Source organism: Mauremys mutica, unplaced genomic scaffold, assembly GCF_020497125.1.
Source record: "Mauremys mutica isolate MM-2020 ecotype Southern unplaced genomic scaffold, ASM2049712v1 Super-Scaffold_100183, whole genome shotgun sequence".
In the NCBI taxonomy this organism is placed as follows: domain Eukaryota; kingdom Metazoa; phylum Chordata; order Testudines; family Geoemydidae; genus Mauremys; species Mauremys mutica.
The window spans coordinates 719,775-738,992 of NW_025423281.1; the positions used below are offsets into that span (position 1 = coordinate 719,775).

The 19,218-nt window shown below is 48.4% G+C and overlaps 1 protein-coding gene and 1 long non-coding RNA gene across 2 annotated transcripts; both read left to right on the top strand.

Annotated features, from left to right (window-relative positions):
- Positions 1-1,756: 1,756 nt before the first annotated feature.
- LOC123359721 (transcription factor BYE1-like) lies at positions 1,757-3,850 on the top strand. Its single transcript, XM_045001137.1, has 5 exons — positions 1,757-1,836; positions 2,284-2,392; positions 2,913-3,021; positions 3,421-3,491; positions 3,705-3,850. Exons 1-5 carry the CDS (start codon positions 1,757-1,759, stop codon positions 3,816-3,818), a joined length of 483 nt encoding a protein of 160 aa, XP_044857072.1. The 3' UTR covers positions 3,819-3,850.
- Positions 3,851-8,210: 4,360 nt separating this feature from the next.
- Positions 8,211-18,361, top strand: LOC123359720. Its single transcript, XR_006575910.1, has 3 exons — positions 8,211-8,271; positions 11,679-11,792; positions 18,303-18,361. It is a non-coding gene; the product is annotated as an uncharacterized LOC123359720 (long non-coding RNA).
- The last annotated feature ends 857 nt before the right edge of the window (positions 18,362-19,218 follow it).

Sequence of the window (19,218 nt, forward strand, 5' to 3'; positions counted from 1 at the left end):
AACACCCACGGAAGAGATTAGAAAAGTGGATGGCGCTGGCTCTCACGACAGCACAGTGGAAAACACAGAAGTCACAGCAATGGAAGAAAAGGAGTCTAGAGGGCAAGATGTTTCATACAATGATACAAGTGATGCTGATGACAGTTTTGATGACATGCTTACGGAGGAGTTGGAAGACAGCCAATGGCTTCAGAAAGGTAATTGGTTGCAGCACCTTTCTTACACAGATTAACATACTTCATAACTGGAACAATGTTATAGGTTTTCATGTACAAGGTGGTGGCTTTGACAGTAGTAAAACAGAGGAAAAGTAAAGTATATTACCATGCATATAATACGTGTTAATTTTTTTTTCCTAGTCAAATTGGTAATGACCAGCAAACACACAGAGAGACTGGAGGCCAAAGTGAGAAACATTAAATTGTATGGCTCCTCCTTTCATTGCCTGAAACCTAGAAGCTGGATAAGTGATGAGGTCCAGTTAAGTACCAGTAAACAAGTATTTTTTAATGGGATTGATTAATCAAATGTCATTAAAATTGTGCTTTTCTTTCATCATGTGTTGTAGGTTATTGATGCATATTTGAGCTGTGTAGTTGAGAAAGCAGATGGAAAGGTAGGCTACTTACTGTGATGATACATGAAAGTATACATTGATTCAATAAGTAAACAATCACGTGAATGTGGCACAACATATTTAAGTCCAAATACCCTTGAAATATCAACAGACACCTGTTATCGCAACATTTCTGTGTATTTTCTGCTGCCAAAAATTTAGTAAAAGGTATTTGGAGGTGCATATCAGACATACAATAGAGGGCCCCATTAGTTTTGCTGTACAGTTCATTGGGTCCATTAATTGTACACAAGTATGCGAACAGCTTAGTCACATTTTTAAATTAAGTAAGACAGAGCACATTGATTACAAATCATTTTGTTTTTATAGGACACTCTTACATATACATATCTGATTTGTAAAATGAAGGATCCCTTGCATGTCTGTCTATGTTACATTAATTTTGTGCTTGACGTGCCACCATTATTAATGCATTAATAACTTTGTTGACTGTCAACAGGTAGAAGCCATCTCAGCAGTAGTTTCCACTACCATTCTCTCAGGAAGAGCTACTCAAATGAAAGTGAAGGTAAATGCTGACACACTTTCATACATAGCATGAGAAAAGCTCAGTTTCATTCAGTGAGTAAAACGCAGGTTGAAGCAGCAAATACAGTGGTATGTTTGATGTGGAGGAGTAGTCTAATAGTAATACATGTAATGATTTTGGGAAATACAATATAACATACATTTCATGGTTTGCTTCACTGGAAACTATAATTGAAATTCTAATTTTTTGTTTTTTAAATAAACACAGAGTGAATTACTTCAAAATGATATATTATTGCTTCCTTACCACACACCAGGTCAGTGGGTTATTGCGGTAAGATGTTTTATATTGTACTATAATTTCCCTTGTTGCGGGTTTTCAGTGAGTTCAGTGCATGCAAAGGAAAGAGGAATGTGAATGTTATAAAAAATTGCTACTGTCACTTTACATTGTTCATGTATCCTGGAAGAATACGTTCTGTAAAGAATTGATTGATTTCACAATATGCTTATATCTTGTGTGTTACTGAGACATCACAAATGACAATATGTTAGTAGCATAATGCTTGTTGATAATTCAGTATAAAGTTTTTGAAAAAATCTCATTACCAATAAAATTTGTCAATATATTGAAACTTACAGATAGCCTTGATGGAAAAAAAGGAGTTGTTAATAATTGACCCCTTGTGTGATGAGATCAGATATGAAAGGACATGCCTGAGGAATTGGAGGTGATTTATTAGATTAACTGTTCCATTGACATTTTTTTAAAAGGGAATGTAACAATAGTGAGACTAATATCTTCCTGTTAGCGACAAGTAAACATTGAAACAGCATGCACTTCTACTGAATATGCTTAATGATGGACTTTGAGTGAACTTGTGTGATTTGATTCTGGGGAAAGACTTCACAGAATGTGGACACGAAACAGTAGCATGTTGCATGTTTGAGAATGTGTTATTATCAACATGGGGCACAGCAAATCCGGTGATACATTGTATAAGTGTGAGACAATAATATGAAAACAAGTGTGTATGTATGTGAGCAATAAGTCATTTCAATTACTAATTGAAAAGAGAGAGAATGGATTTTTATCTATGTCAAGAAACCAGAGGGGGGAAAAACGGAAAGCAAAGCTCATTTATGCAGTCTGCTAATGTACTCTCTAAAAATTTCAGAAACTTCATCAAACGATTAACTAGTAATTCCTCATCTGATTGGAAGAGTAAAATTGTTCCGCATCCCAGACAAAGTGATGGCCACAACTGCGGACCACTCATCTTAAAGGTATTGAATACCAAATTGCCATTAATATTGGTTATGTATGTTTACTTATCCATGTTGAAAGTAAATGCCAGAGATTACCAGTGGGCACTGCACCGGTGTCCTTGCCAGGGTGTACGGGGTGTGCTTCTGGCCCCAAGAAGGGATGGGGTCTCCAGTGGAAGGTGCGGTGCTGGGGGGACCAGATTCTATCAGCCAGCCCTTCCTGACAGCTGCTGCTGCAGTGGCCAGGAGCACCAGGTGCTTGTAAATCACCATAGCCCAGAGCCCCTTTCACTCCCCCCACTATAGGCAGCCCTGCCAGGAGCGTTCAACAGCATTGCCGGACCCTGTGGCTGGGCCGATGATGCGGGGGCGATGGGATAAAGGGGTGAGCGCCGTTAAAGCATAAAGCACTGCCACAGCGGAAGTGTCATGTCAGCCATGTACGGGAAGGAACCAGTGGCCAGTTCTTACAGGTACACTGGACTGGCCCACTTTCACCTCTGTTACTTATGTGTATTCTAAATATCTGTGTTGGTAGTTTGCAGAAACGTATTTGCAGCACAAAGACTTCAGTGCGATAGAAACAACACAAGAGGCTAATACTGCATTTAGAAGACATATAGCAATTCTTCTAATGAAGGAGTCAGGTAATTACTTTCTTGCATGTATTGTGGACTCATTAGGCACATGTGAAGATAACATGAAGAGTGGAACTTTGTCACATAGTAGACAGTTATCGTAACACCCCTAAAGTGGGATATCTCACAGGTTTGGTTCTCTAATGGTGACTACGAATCAATAATATCTTTAAGTACACAAAAATTTGAATGGGGTGAATGATTGCTATCGATCAGTTGAATGAAATTTGCATTTTTAGATACAGGTGCAGTAAAGTAAAAATTTGAGAAAATATGATTCCCAAAAAATAAAAAAAAGTTCAAACCATTGACTGCATTAAAATATTGACAAGTAATAAATCAAGGTTTGCATTTTCAGTGTTGGTCATACCATATTCATCATTTCATAACGCTATAATTATTTTTTAGAAAGCGTGGAGGACTACTGCATATATTGCAACTGTATCAACTGTGAAAAAGAAAATGAGGATTGCACGATGGTAAGAAACATAGTATTGAATGAGAAATATATGCCAGAAACTGGTTAAGGATCATGATTCCTGTAAAAAATCCACAGCAGTAATCCTTTTCTTCATGCTGATAGTCATATATTAGGTAACGCTCCCATGTGGAAGGAATAGCATGAGTGAATGCTAAGTATGTGTAACATTATAACTTCTGTGATTTCATTTCTTAATTGTTACTTATCAAAGGTCCAGTGTGATTCTTGCAAGAGGTGGGCACATATACCCTGCATTGCAGAAGGAACCAATCAAGAAAACCTGACAGATGAGAAGAAAGAGTACAAATGCAAGAAATGTGCATAGTTCACTTCATTACCCCCCAAAAAACCCCAATAGAAAAACCCATAGTTTAAATGCCTCTTGTTCAAAACATAAAACTATATTTTGTTGGGTTGCATTATGTATAATCAGAATTTAATAAAACATGTTTTTTACTTGAAAAAATTATTCTCTCTATTTGTGTCCATATATATAATGCAAATTATAAAATTATAAAAATAGATTTAAAAAAAGGAAAGTGGTCTCATCATGGGCGTTCTCCATACCCCCAAACCTTACCTCCCTTTTCACGTATTCACACACAAACAGTGAAAGCGCGCGCGCGCCTCACTCATCCAATAGGTCAATTTGGCACATTAGCCAGGAGGAAGCAAATCGTGAGCGTTTTCGACCGCAAACCCCATCCCTCCAGATTTGCAACCGTCCCTGGACCAGTGACAGGGGCACAACCATCCCTGGGCCAGTGACAGGTGCATACGCAGCCAAGTCACTGGAAATAATCAAGGAGGAAGGCAGTGGAAAAAATGAATGGGGCCATTCTGGTTATCACCTTGGGGTCAGGGGCGTCCTTTGTACCCCCAAACCTTACCTCCCTTTTCACTTATTCACACTGTGACGAGGCAGTTCTGGCGGTACCAAAGTGAGAGTGCCAATTCAGGACAAATTGCTCAAACAGGGCAGTTACAGCCCTCGGCTGGGGGTTTTCCACCTCTAAGGCAAACCAAACCAGCCAGACAAAAAGGACTTTGGTTTCACCGCACTGGGTAACACAAGTCACACAAACAATGTCCTTAGACATTCCAGTCTCCCAGTATTACCACCAGACCCACTTATCCTGGGGATGAATGGTTATGAAAACCAACACCCCAATAAAAGAAAACGGTTCTCTCGATCCCAAAGGACCAAGCCCCAGCCCCAGGTCAATATACACATCTGATCTTACCCACAAATCATGCTGTTGCCAATCCTTTAGAATATAAAATCTAAAGGTTTATTCATAAAGGGAAAAAGATAGAGATGAGAGCTAGAATTGGTTAAATGGAATCAATTACATAGAGTAATGACAAAGTTCTTAGTTCAGGCTTGTAACAGTGATGGCATAAACTGCAGGTTCAAATCAAGTCTCTGGAGAACATCCCCTGCTGGGATGGGTCACTAGTCCCTTGTGTAGAGCTTCATTTACTAGCAAAATCCCTCCAGAGGTAAGAAGCAGGACTGAAGACAAGATGGAGATGAGACATTAGCCTTATATAGGCTTTTCCAGGTGTAAGAACCTCTTTGTCTTCACTGTGGAACATTACAGCAAAATGGAGTCTAGAGTCACATGGGCAAGTCCCTGCATACTTTGCTCAGTTACAAGGCGTGTCTGCCTTCTCTCCATGGGTCGATTGTGTAGCTGATGGTCCTTAATAGGCCATCAAGTGAACTTAACAGAGCTAACACCAACTTGTCTGAGGTGTCACCCAGAAGCAGAGCACAAATACAAAATACAGACAGTACAGAGCCAATACTTATAACTTCAACTACAAAATGATACAGACAGCATAATCATAACCACCAACCCATAACCTGGTTTTAGCCACCATATATGACCACCTTTACCTAAGATTTGGTGCCACTACAGGACCTTGGTTGCAAACCATGTTCTGTATGGTCCCAGTTTATATCAATAATGTCACACACACACAAACGAGTGGAAGTGCGCGCCTCACTCATCCAATAGGTCAATTTGGCACATTAGCCAGGAGGAAGCAAATCGTGAGCGTTTTCGACCGCAAACCCCATCCCTCCAGATTTGCAACCATCCCTGGACCAGTGACAGGTGCATAGGGAGCCAAGTCAATGGAAATAATCAAGGAGGAAGCCAGTGGAAAAAATGAAAGGGGCCATTCTGGTTATCACCTTGGGGTCAGGGGAGTGCTCTGTACCCACAAAGGTTACCTCCTTATTCATGTATTCACACTCAAAAAAGTGGAAGCGCGCGCCTCACTCATCCAATAGGTCAATTTGGCACATTAGCCAGGAGGGAGCAGATCGTGAGCGTTTTTGACCGCAAAGCCCATCCCTCCAGATTTGCAACCATCCCTGGACCAGTGACAGGGGCACAACCAACCCCGGACCAGTGACAGGGGCATAGGCAGCCAAGTCATTGGAAATAATCAAGGAGGAAGCCAGTGGAAAAAATGAAAGGGGCCATTCTGGTTATCACCTTGGGGTCAGGGGCGTCCTCTGTACCCCCAAACCTTACCTCCCCTTTCACGTATTCACACACAAAAAAGTGAAAGAGCGCGCCTCAAGCATCCAAAAGAGCAGGGTTCGGCAACCTTTCAGAAGAGCTGTGCTGAGTCTTTATTTAGTCTCTCTGATTTACGGTTTCGCATGCCAGTAATACAGTTTAATATTTTTAGAAGGTCTCTTTTTATGGCTATAATGTATAACTGCTTAAGAAGCTTCATTTAAAATTAAATTAAAATGCAGAACCCCCCAGACCCCTGCAATAGGTCAATTTGGCACATTAGGCAGGAGGAAGCAGAATGTGAGTGTTTTCGACCACAAACCCTGTCCCTCCTGAGTCGCAACCCCGTGGACCAGGCGGTAGCAAGTCCTGAGCAGGAGCCCAGATGGTCACATTCTGTGTCAGAAACTGCAACTAGTAGCAAAACGTGAGGGTTTCGCAATCTGTCGTTACACCCCGCCCCCCCGGGCAGCCCCGGCGGGGGGGGGGGCGGAGCTTTCTCCAGCTGGGCCCCGCCCCGGGCTCTGCTGAGGCTCCCGGTGATGGAGCCCGGGGGGCGGGGCAGGTCCCGGGCTCTGCGCGGTGCCCCCCCCCATCGCTGCCCCCGGGGGCCCGGAGCTGCTGCGGCGCTGAGGCCGGGCGGATCCTTCCCGCAGCGAGTCTGAGCCGCCCCCCCCCCCGGCTCTGCTGTGCCCGGTAACGGGGGGGGGGTGAAGCGGGTCCCCCCGCCTGGTGCCCCCTTCCCCGCACGGGCGGAGCGGGGCAGCCGCGGGGGGAGAGCCCCCGGGAACGGGGCGGAGACCCCGGCTCCCAGCCCGGGGCAGGGCGCTAGGGGAGGGGGGGAGGGGAGAGGGTGTGAGGGGAAATTAGAGGGGGGGGCAGGTTCCCAGATCTCTGACCCCCCCCCCCGGCACAGTCACTGCAGCGTCCCTGCCCAGGGTCACTTCCCTGTGACCGAGGTGAGGGGCAGAGAGAGGAAGAACCAGCCCCGGACTCTCCCTGTCCCCCCTGCGGCAGGAGTGCGCTGCCCTGGGGGCAGGGGCAGGGGGACCCCCCCCAAGGGGGCTCCTTTGGGTCTGGTCTGGTCCAGGGTTTGATTCACACCCTGCTGCTGGGAGGGCTTCAAAATGTCTTGGTTGGTTACTGCTGCTGGGGGGAGCACAAGGGGCAAAGGAGGGGCCGGGGGCCAGGTCTGTGCTGCACTGTGGGGACTGAGCATGTTCCCAGCCTGGCAGAATCTACAATCTCTGTCCCCAGGGAAAGGGCCTGGGGGAATCGTGATGTGAAATGATCTAAAGCCTGTTCTGAAACCTCCGCAACTGCCCTTCTCGCCCTGCCAGGCTGCAGAATGACGCCCACCTCTCGCTCCAGCTCGTCCCAGCCTCCCATGGGACAGGAGAAATGGCTGCAGTGGAGCCAGCTCAGGTAGGGGTTATTGGGGGGTTGCTGGTGGGTTCCTGCTGGAGGGGGAGGGGCAGGAAATACTGAAGAGGTGGCAACTTCTGGGGAGTTAGGGCTGGAGGGGGGCAGGGAATACCCTGGGTGAGGAAAGGGAGTGGGGACAGAGTGTGACAAACCTGCTGGGACTTGTTAACATGGGCCTAGATCCTCAGAACAAACACTTGAGTGTTGGGGGAGAAAATTCCCTAATTTGTGAAACAGAAAACAGACAAAGCAACTCCCTGGGTGGGGCTGGGAAAACTGACCAGACTTCCAGTGCTGAACCCTCAGCCTGCTAGCCAGGGGCTGGTGTGACATGGAAAGGGGGCACCCAGCAGGGAGGTCTAGGGAAGATGTCCCAGCCCCACACATCCAGCTGCTGGCAGTGGGGAGGGTGTTGGGTTCCCTGCCATGGGGCTGTGCCTGGACCCTACTGGGGGCTCCATCTCCTGTATCAGCCTCTGGCTAGTAGGTCTGTGGTGGATCTGCTGGGAGAGACAAGGGGCTCTCACTTCGTCCCCTCACCCAGATGTCTCCTGGCTGCTCTCAGCAGTATGGGGATAGGACTCTGCTGACTCTCTCAGAGCTTCCATTTGATTGGCTGCTTTCCCCCATGAATAGTGGGGCTGTGAGTGGGGCAGCAGGTACTGAGTGTGGGACTCTCGCTCTTTCAGGGGCCGGTGACCTTCGAGGAGGTGGCTGTGTATTTCACCAGGGAAGAGGGGGCTCTGCTGGACCCCACTCAGAGAGCCCTCTACTGGGAGGTCATGCAGGAGAACTGTGAGAATGTGACCTCGCTGGGTAAGGATTCCTGTTCCCTCGGCTCTTGGAACGGGAAATGCTGAGTTAAGGTTCATGCCACTCCCCCAATGCCACCTCTGCTCTGCCCTGTTTCAGCATCACCCCGACATGCCAGAGACACCCCCACTAGCCCTCTCCCCTCCCCTGTTACAGAGCGCTCTGGGAACAGAGCAGTACAGCAGAATGTCTAACATGTTCTTCTCTTTGCTAAGATAATATTCGGGTTCAACTCCATCTTAGCAAACAGAAGCTTCCTCCCCCTGGCCTGCTCTCCAGTACTGAACCTCCTGCACACAAACCAGCTGAGACTTCCACAGTGTTACTACCCCCTTGCCCTCAGCCTGAGTTTTCCTTGTGAGTCGCTGCCTTCACTTACCCCTCACTAAGCCCCACAGATCACTCGAACATACGCCACCAGGGTGCTGATAACCCCCATGGCAAGAACACGCCCTTGGGCACCTTTGCTGACCAAGCCTACAACACTCAGCACGGAAATGAGGCAGAATTGCCCTCCAAGTTTCACATGCACCTCTCTGCATAGCACAGGCACAGCTCTGCCCAGCTGCTCCAACCCATCCCTCCATCAGCCAGTCACAGCTACAGCTGGCCCAGTGCACACAGCTGGAGGGCATGCGGATAAATGCTGGGATTCCCACCTGTGAGCACAGCACAGACAATGTCTTAGTCTTTCCTCGGATCGATTATAGGTTCATAGATTTTAAGGCCAGATGTGACTATTAGGTCGTCTACTCTGACGTCCTTTATACCACAGACCATAGAATTCATCCCGTTACTGCTGCATTGAGCTGAATACCTGAGTCCCTGTGGCAGTTGGTTAACCATTGCACGGCCCACGCAGAACCATTCTCACCGGTTCTGGCCAGCTACAGGGTTAAGGGTTGGGGGAAAGTTTACATTAACTTTTCATTTCCTGGTCTGCAGAGGTTTAAGTTTACTCACCGTCCATATGGTGCAAGGCAGGAGACAGCACTGGGCAACCTTAACTCTGCATTAATGTAGCTTATGAGCATTTAGTTTCCTGTTTTAAAAAATGGATGCTTTTGCTGCTATAGCTGTGTCTGTAATTGAGCTTTGGCCAGCAGAGCCATGTTGGATGGTGTGCGTGTGTGCGCATGCGTGTGGGCACTTTTTCACAGCCTTAAACAATAAAGCTGGACTGGCAAAGCTTTAAAGAGCTACCTAAGACCTACCTAACTAGTTCCTCGACAGACACCTGACACGACCCCTTTGGGTGAACGAATATGCGTGTACCTGGTCTGTGGGATCCCAGTAAAACATTAGGCACCCTGTGCCCTCTGCCGGGTGGCATCAAGAGGTCCATGATGAGTCACATCCTTCTCCTCCTCCAGTCACTGCATTAGAGTGTCTTTAGAATGAGCTGGCTGACCCCCGTTCCAGCCTTCTGTTTGGGTTCCACGGGGCTCTGTCCTTGGTCATCTTCTTTTCTTCCTCTGCTCCTTATTTCTGGGGAATCTCATCCGCACACACACATTCAACTACCATCTCTGTGCTCCTAACTCCCAGTTCTGCCTCTCTGCTCCTGGCCTGTCTCCTTCTGTCGCAACTGAAATCTCAGCCCCTCTCTCTCTCATCTCCTCACTGATGTCCAGGCATCAGCTAAAGATCAACAGCTGAAGCAAAGCTCTTAATATTTCCCCCAAGCCCTCCCCCCACCTTCTTTCTCTACCGCCGCAGACAGCACCATTGTGCTGCCTGTCACTCAGGCCCATAACTGTGCAATACCTTTGTCACGGAGCTCCCTCTGGGGCCTCCTATCCAGGCTGTGCCTACACCTGGCATTTTCTCTTTGCGTAACATCCTTAACAATTGGCCTTTCCTATCCAGCCGCGCAGCTAGAGCTCTTAGTCATCCTCTCCTGCCTCAGTTACTCCAACATCCTTTTCTCTGACCTCACCTTGCGCATCTCCATTCAGAAGGGAAAAGCGCCCTCCTGGTCCTCGAACATGACTTATGAGGGAAGGTTGAAAGAACTGGGCATGTTTAATTTTGAGAAAAGAGTGAGTGGGGAACTGAGAACAGTCTTCAAATATGTCAAGGGTCGTTATAAGAGAGCAATGATTAATTGTTCGTCACGTCCACTGAAGGTAGGAGGAGAAGTAATTGGCTTGATCTGCTGCAAGGGAGGTTGAGGGTGGGTAATACCAAAACCTTTCCAGCGATAAGGATAGGGAAGTGCTGGAATGGATTACAAAGAGAGGTTGTGGAATTCTTGTCCCAGGAGGGTTTTAAGAACAGGTCAGACAAACTTCTGGCATATTTACACCTGCTCCTGCCGCAGGGCGATGGGAATGGAGTAGATGACTTCTTGAGGTCCCTTCCAGTCTATATTAGAAGATTTTAGGATTCATTGCCTTAGCCCTTCGCTTTGATCATGTCTCCTGGTGGAGAATTCGGACCATTTTTGTGGATCGGCTGCAGGAACAAATTTTGTTCCTAGAGCCCTGAAAATCTGCAGATATCCATGGACCATTTTTGCGGATCGCAGATCGGATGCGGATATAAATTTTGTATCCATGCAGGGCTCTACCTGTCTTACTTCTGCCTATACCTACAACTTAAATCTATTGCGTACACAGTGACTACATCTGAAATAACATATGAGATCACCATAACAATGATCAATGAATGATAAAACTAACTAATTGGCTCCATGAACCACGGAGACTCTTCCTTTTCCATCCCCACCTGCAAGAGCCGCCGTCTCTCTTCTCTGCATGTTCTTTGGATCTTCGAATTTGTCCCTCCTGAAGTCACGTGGCCTGATTCTTATTTTTCACATTCTCCTTTGGCAGAAGAATTGGTCTGTGGCTCTTGAACTACACCATCTAATTTGCCAGCTTTCTCCACACAGTGTTTTTTATGTTCCTTCCCTTTATACCTGACTCGCTAGGTTCCCTAATGCCGCAGGATGTGCTTTCCTGACATATAATGCTGCTGAGATCCTGCCTTCAGTGATATCCCTGCCCTTCCTGGTCCTTACTCCACTGAACCCCCCCAGCCCATGCTTCCTGTTCCCAGCTTCCCCTGGACTCTCTCTTTGGCTCTGGACCTGTCTGTCAGCAAGAAGCAGTGCCAGGGACACTTGCCCTCTGTCTGGAGTCTTCACTTTCTGGGAAATGCAGTTCCAGTCTCTGTTTTTTAGGAGCCTCTTTGATAATGAGTGTCTGGCTGTGTGTGTTCCCAGCAAAAATGGGGATAGTTAAATCCCTCCTAAGCAGAGTGTTGTGCACCTTTGAGCACCTGGGGAGCTGGCCCTGCGATTTTATTGTTTAAAATGGACTGGGGTTAAACTAATAGAATGTTTTTATGATGATAAATGGCCTATGAATTCCCCTGATCTCCTTTGTTTTCTTTCCCTTGAGCAGGGTTTCCAGTTTCCCAACCCTCTGTGATCTTCCAGCTGGAAGGAGGGGAAGAGCCCTGGGTCCTGGATCCCCCTGGTTCAGTGAAAAGCGAGATCCTGGGAAGTCCCTGCACAGGTGAGGAAACATTAAACCAACCCAGAAACTGTCAGTGCCTGAGAGAACCCGCTGGGATTCCCCACACAGACTCTGTGAGCTCAGGACAGTCCCCAGCAGCTCTCACTCCTAGCTTCCTACAGATGATGATTGACACCTTGGCTGGAGCTCCCTCCCTTCCTACTGAGTGTTTGGATGGGATGTGGGCAGGGCCGGCCTTGGGGAAATGGCACCCTGGGCAAACTTGCATTTTGGTGCCCCTGGCTCCCATGGGCTCCTTAGACAACCCACGTGTCATAAACAGATAGTTAAGGGTTACGGTCTGTTTTACCTGTAAAGGGTTAACATGTAGTACCTGGTGACCACCTGACCAGAGGACCAATCAGAGATAAGATTTTTTCAAATCTCTGTGGAGGGAAGCCTTTGTCTGGGAGAGAACTGTTTTTGGATCTAACAGAGGACAGTCATGTCTCCAAGTTCTCCTGGAGTAGTTTCTACTAATTAATAGTGAGTATTAATTAGAAAGGCGAATTAGTCTTATGATTTGATTTCTATATTTGCAATTGTGTGTTTGCTAAAGGAAATGCTTTATTCCTGTTTGCTGATATTGCTTTTACTGAGAAAAGGGGGAGAGGGGATTCTCTCCAGAGATTCATAAGGTTATACCCTATGAGTGTCCAGCTTGGATTCATAGAGTTTCTGTATTTTCTTTTGTTCTCTTAATAAATTCTTTCTTTTCTTTGGACTTGGTTAATTCCTTCCCTTGGGGAAATTCAGGGGAAGGGGAGGGGGAAGTGGGCTGCTTCCCTGTGTGTAGAGATTCAAGGCGTTTGAATCCAGGCAACTCTGTCTCCAGAGCAGGCTGGAGAGAGGGAAGAGGGGGGGGAGGTTCCTCCTCTGTGAATTGATCTGTGTTCCCAAGGGGGGAAACAGGGGTGTCCCGGCCCACGGAATTGACCGGGTGGTGGCAGCCGAAGGGGAGACCTACCCTAGGATTTTGGGGTGGGGGGAAGACATGCGGGTCCTCACTTTGAAACCGCCCAGTTTCAAGTGAGGGTAGACTCTGACATGGTGGCAGTGGTGTTTCGGACCCAGAGAGAGAGGCAAGGCTTTTCTACCAGAGGCACTCTGAGGCAGTTTCAGGGTTAGAAGTATTTTCAGTTTTTTGCAGGGCTTTCTGTTACAAAGCCCTCCGGTGTGGTACTTGCGTCCATTGTGATACGAGGTACCACTCAGGATTCCTGAGGTGGGGGGAAGTGCTCGCCAAAGTTCATACCCATCCAACAGGAAAAACAGGTTTGGGGGCGGGAGAAAGAAACCCTCCAGCCAGGTTTTTTTTTTCTCCCTGTGTCTTTTGAAAGGATCAGAAGACAGGAGAACACAAATCCCTGAGGAATAGACCAGATTTTTCTCAGGGGTATTGTTAGCAGCAGCCTTTCAGCTGGGCTGCTGAGTACAGCAACTCAGAGCAGAGGCAGTTTACAGTTTCAGCCAGGTTGGCTGGAGGCAATTTAGTTTTCCAGCAGGCTTTGTTGGAAGCATATTTTCGTTCTTGTTGCTTGGACAGGCAGCTTGAGGAAAAGGCAAGTTTCAAGCAGTTTTCAGGGTTAGGAGGAGTTTTTTTCTCTGCTGGCTATGCTGAGGAAAAACTCTTCCCTAGAGGTGTGTCCTTCCTTTGTGTTATCAGGTATCACTCAGGATTCCTAAGGTGGGGGGAAGTGCTCGACAAAGTACATTCCCATCCAACAGGGAAAACAGGTTTGGGGGGGGGAGACAGAAACCCTCCAGCCAGATTTTTTTTCCCTGTGTCTTTTGAAATCCTCTGAAGCCAGGGAATACAAATCTCTGAGAGGATTTACTACACTTTTCTGCAGGTACTAAGTAGCACCAGCCGGTCAGCTGGACTTATTAGGAAGATTGTTTTTTTTGGAAACAGATTTTCAGCTGGGTTTAGCTGAGGCATAAGGTTTTCTAACAGGCTGTGTTAGAAAAGGATTTTTTTCCTTCTTCTTTTCTTTTTTCTCCTTTTTTTTCTTTCTGTCTGCTTAAAAACAGCTAGGAAAGAGGTGCAAGTTTTTCTAGGAGGCTTGTTAGAAAGGACCCCCACTGTGAGGTACTTAGCAAGTGCTAAAAACAGGACAAACCAGTTTTTTTTGGTTTTCTCAGTATATCAGCAAACAGCAACTACACATTTGCAAATGGAAAGGTTTTGTTTCTTTTCTATTCAGTCTCTCGGGAATAGAAAGGGTTAGGAATTGGGGGAACCAATTCCCTGACTGCAAAGGGGTGTGGCCAGCACCAAAAAGCAACACCAGCAAGCCACACATAAAATTCACTGACTGCAGAGGGGTGTGGCCAGCACCAGAAGGCACTGTTCCCCATCCCAAGAAATTTCCCACCTACATGGCAGGTGAGGACACTGAGGCCTTCTTCAAAAAGGTTAACAGGACCTGCCATGGGTACAGCATCCCTGAGGACCAGTACAAGGACTGGTCAGGAAAAAGGACTTTTGCTGTCTATTACAATTATTCCATCCCCATGCTATTGGGGGAAGACTTGGCCAACCATGTGCAGCTGGCCAAGAGTGGGGGAGTGGTCACCCGCGGCCAGGCCAAACAAGCAGGCACTCCCATCCCTGTTCCTGAGCCATCCACCAGGACCCTGTCTGTGTTACCAGAGACCCAGACAGAGGTGGTGGAACCGGATTTCATGCCAACAACTACAGCAGCCATAGTACATCCAGTTCCAGGACCGGAACTGGAAAAGCAACCAGCGGCAGAACCAGCGCCGGCACTGACGCCAGCGCTTGCAACTCCACCGCCAGGGGGCGCCAACGGGCCTAAACTGGCAGAAGCAGCAGACAACTCTACCCAAGAGGCTCAGCCAGAGCCTGAAATATCACCTTGTGCACCAGCGGAGAGCGGTCCACAGTCAATGGAAACAACCTCATCACCTACATCGCTCCCAAAGGAACTGGTGTCTCCCGCCTCAAGGGAACAGTTCCAGACTGAGCAGGAAGCCGATGACAGCCTTAAGAAAGCTTGGGCGGCGGCACGAAGCAACCCACCGCCTCTCAGCTCTTCTACCCAATTCCAGTTTGTTGTAAAACAAGGACTTTTATATAAGGACATTCTTTCTAGTCAACACCAGAAAGGCCAGCATCCTCAAAGACAGTTGGTAGTTCCAACTAAGTACTGGGACAAGCTCTTAAGCTTGGGCCCTGACATCCCAGTGGGCATTCTGGGGTCAACAAAGCAAAAACAGGTTAAAAACATTCCTTCCACTGGGAGGGGATGGGCAAGGACAATGCCAAGTATGTCCGCTCAAATGCATACAAAGTGTTCTTCAGTGTCAAATATCTTGTTGTTTACATACTTAGTAGTATATGTAATAGTGCATGTGTTTTGTTTATCTGTTTATGTTACAGTGCTAGGAGGAAATCACCACCAGTAGTTCCCACTGTTGGCGATTTGGGGGGCGTGTCATAAACAGATAGTTAAGGGTTAAGGTCTGTTTTACCTGTAAAGGGTTAACATGTAGTACCTGGTGACCACCTGACCAGAGGACCAATCAGAGATAAGATTTTTTCAAATCTCTGTGGAGGGAAGCCTTTGTCTGGGAGAGAACTGTTTTTGGACCTAACAGAGGACAGTCATGTCTCCAAGTTCTCCTGGAGTAGTTTCTACTAATTAATAGTGAGTATTAATTAGAAAGGCGAATTAGTCTTATGATTTGATTTCTATATTTGCAATTGTGTGTTTGCTAAAGGAAATGCTTTATTCCTGTTTGCTGATATTGCTTTTACTGAGAAAAGGGGGAGAGGGGATTCTCTCCAGAGATTGATAAGGTTATACCCTATGAGTGTCCAGCTTGGATTCATAGAGATTCTGTATTTTCTTTTGTTCTCTTAATAAATTCTTTCTTTTCTTTGGACTTGGTTAATTCCTTCCCTTGGGGAAATTCAGGGGAAGGGGAGGGGGAAGTGGGCTGCTTCCCTGTGTGTAGAGATTCAAGGCGTTTGAATCCAGGCAACTCTGTCTCCAGAGCAGGCTGGAGAGAGGGAAGAGGGGGGGAGGTTCCTCCTCTGTGAATTGATCTGTGTTCCCAAGGGGGGAAACAGGGGTGTCCCAGCCCACGGAATTGACCGGGTGGTGGCAGCCGAAGGGGAGACCTACCCTAGGATTTTGGGGTGGGGGGAAGACATGCGGGTCCTCACTTTGAAACCGCCCAGTTTCAAGTGAGGGTAGACTCTGACATCCCTTCCCCCCAACCTCTGCACTGTGTCCCTTTGCCCCAAATGCCAGCTCCCCCTCCTGCACCCCTAATCCCTACACCCCTTCATTCCTAACCTCTGCCCCCCTCGTGCACCCCAACACCTGCCCCCTCCTGAGCCCCTAACCCCTGCACTGTGCCCCCTTCACCCCAGCCCTTGCACTCCACTCCTGTGCCGCAATCATTAATGATCTGGAGGATGGCGTGGACTGCACTCTCAGCAAGTTTGCAGATGTCTCTAAACTGGGAAGAGTGGTAGATATGCTGGAGGGTAGGGATAGGATACAGAGGGACCTAGACAAATTAGAGGATTGGATCAAAAGAAACCTGATGAGGTTCAACAAGGACAAATGCAGAGTCCAGCACTTAGGACAGAAGAATGCCGTTCACTGTTACAGACTAGGGACCGAATGGCTAGGAAGCAGTTCTGCAGAAAAGGACCTAGGGGTTACAGTGGATGAGAAGCTGGCTGAGTCAACAGTGTGCCCTTGTTGCCAAGAAGGCTAACGGCATTTTGGGCTGTATAAATAGGGGCATTGCCAGCAGATCGAGGGACGTGATTGTTCCCCTCTATTCGACATTGGTGAGGCCTCATTTGGAGTACTGTGTCCAGATTTGGGCCCCACGCTACAAGAAGGATGTAGAAAAATTGGAAAGAGTCCAGCAGAGGGCAACAAAAATGATTAGGGGGCTGGAGCACATGACTTATGAGGAGAGGCTGAGGGAACTGGGATTGTTTAGTCTGCAGAAGAGAAGACTGAGGGGGGATTTGATAGCTGCTTTCAACTACCTGACAGGGGGTTCCAAAGAGGATGGCTCTAGACTGTTCTCAGTGGTGGCAGATGACAGAACAAGGAGCAATGACCTCAAGTTGCAGTGGGGAAGGACTAGGTTGGATACTAGGAAAAACTATTTCACTAGGAGGGTGGTGAAGCACTGGAATGGGTTCCCTAGGGAGGTGGAGTCTCCTTCCTTAGAGGTTTTTAAGGCCTGGCTTGACGAAGCCCTGGCTGGGATGATTTAGTTGGGAATTGGTCCTACTTTGAGCAGGAGGGTGGACTAGATACATCCTGAGGTCCCTTCCAACCCTGATATTTTATGGTTCTATGCAGCCCTTCACTGCTACCCCCTGCACCACTCTCCTGTGCCCCCAGCCCCTGCACTGCGCCCCCTTTGCCTCTAACCCCGGCACCCCCCTCCTGCACCCACGTGGGGAACCTGACCTGGATGCACAAAGCAGCTGGCATTGCTGCTCGCTCCCCCACTGGACTGCTGCTCCCCCGCCCCACGCAGCCCTGGGGGGCTGGGAGAGGGGAGCAAGGAGTGATGTCAGGGCTTCCTGCACCCAGGTCACTTTCCCTGCAGGCTGTGTAAGGGGAGGGCAGGAGAGCAGCTGCTCCTGATGTCTCAGCACCGCCCAGGTGGGGAAGTGACCTGGATGCAGGGAGCCCTGGTGTGTGTGTTGAGGGGAGGATATTAAAGAGTGTGTGTATGTTGAAGGGAGTGTGTAAAGGAGTGTGTGTGTGTGTGAAGGTAGTATGTGCCTGAGTGAGTGAGTGCGCTGTCTCTTTAAGAAAGTTCTCAGGGTCAAGAGCCTGAACTAGGCTTGTTCAGACACAAGCAGCTGCCAGCAGCTCCGGCCCCAGAGAGGCAGCAGCACACGCAGATTCCCCCTGTCCCGTCACCCCAGCTCAGCGGAAATCGGGTACCTGGGTTGGGGGGAGGGGATCACCCCGCCATCAATCAGCACCTCCCCCCTGCAGAGCAGTCAGGAGGATGCTCCCAGTCGGGGGTGGACGGGGCGACTTCGGGGGTGAACGGGGGGTGGGGGGGACAGGAACAGCAGCAGCTGCAGACATGGAGCAGGGCAGAAGAGGGGCCCTTCTGCTCTGGAGCAATCACCTGACTCTGACGGCTGGTCGTCCAGCTGCCCCCTGCAGCTCGGGTCTCTCCCACTCCCCCACGCTGCTGCTTATCTGCCTCCCTGTGCCGCTTTCATCAGCCCAGCGAGCCTCTCGGCAGCAGGTCAGGTGGGAATCCAAACCCTGCACCCGGCACCCCCTTGGGTGGGGCACCCGTACGGCCCCCCATAAAGGCCGGTCCTGGGTGGGGAGCAGAATTGATCCCCTCCACTGTCCCCTGTGGGGAAGAGTTTGGGGGAGTTCAGTCCCTGATTTTTATTTTCTGTCTCTCCAGCACTTACTTGAGTTTGTTCTCTGCCTTTCCATCCCCAATTCTGAGATTTCTCCTCTCTTCTAGCAGGTGATGGGGTGGTGAGGGAGAGCGAGGAGCAGAATCCTCACCAGGAAGATGCTGAGCTTGCCGAAGCAAATGGGGAATTACTGCGAAGATCCAAAGGGAATGTGTCCAGCCCCCGTGAGCAGGGAAAAGCTGGTGAAAATTACCCCAGACCAGAGAGAGAGCAGGGAAACCACTCAGAGGAGAGAGTGGATGAACCCATTAATGGTCAGGGACCTCACAGGGACCTCAAGGAAACTATGTCCCAGGAGAAAATCCTCACGGAAAAGCAAGAGAATACATGTAGTGAGTGTGGGAAAAACTTCCACTACCGCTCAACCCTTATTCGACATGAGATAATCCACACGAAAGAGAGACCCTACAAATGCTGTGAGTGTGGGAAAAGCTTCAATCGTACCTCAGCCCTTAGTAGGCATCAGCGAATACACAGAGGAGAAAGACCTTATGAATGCTGTGAGTGCGGGAAAAGCTTCACTCAGAGATCAGCCCTTATCTCTCATCAGACAACGCACACAGGAGAGCGACCCTACGAATGTTGCGAGTGTGGAAAGAGCTTCTCTCGGAGCTCAAACCTTACTACGCATCAGAGGATCCACACAGGAGAGAGACCCTATGCATGCAGTGAGTGCGGGAAAAGTTTCACTCACCTCTTCTCTCTTATCTCTCACCAGAGAGTCCACATAGGAGAGAAACCCTATGAATGCAGTGAGTGCGGGAAAAGCTTCTCTCGGAGCTCAACCCTTGTCACACATTACAGAGTCCACACCGGAGAGAAACCCTATGAATGCAGTGAGTGCGGGAAAAGCTTCTCTCGGAGCTCAACCCTTCTTACACATTACAGAGTCCACACCGGAGAGAGACCATATGAATGCTGCGAGTGTGGGAAAAGCTTCACTCATAGTTCAGGCCTTTCTAA

What these genes read in the sequence shown, in the direction of transcription:
- LOC123359721 (XM_045001137.1), top strand. Translation starts at nt 1,757, where the DNA reads ATGGAAAAAAAGGAGTTGTTAATAATTGACCCCTTGTGTGATGAGATC. An exon ending in GCGGACCACTCATCTTAAAG is followed by an intron (nt 2,393 to 2,912) that starts GTATTGAATACC and finishes CTGTGTTGGTAG; the next exon opens with TTTGCAGAAACGTATTTGCA. An exon ending in AAAATGAGGATTGCACGATG is followed by an intron (nt 3,492 to 3,704) that starts GTAAGAAACATA and finishes TACTTATCAAAG; the next exon opens with GTCCAGTGTGATTCTTGCAA.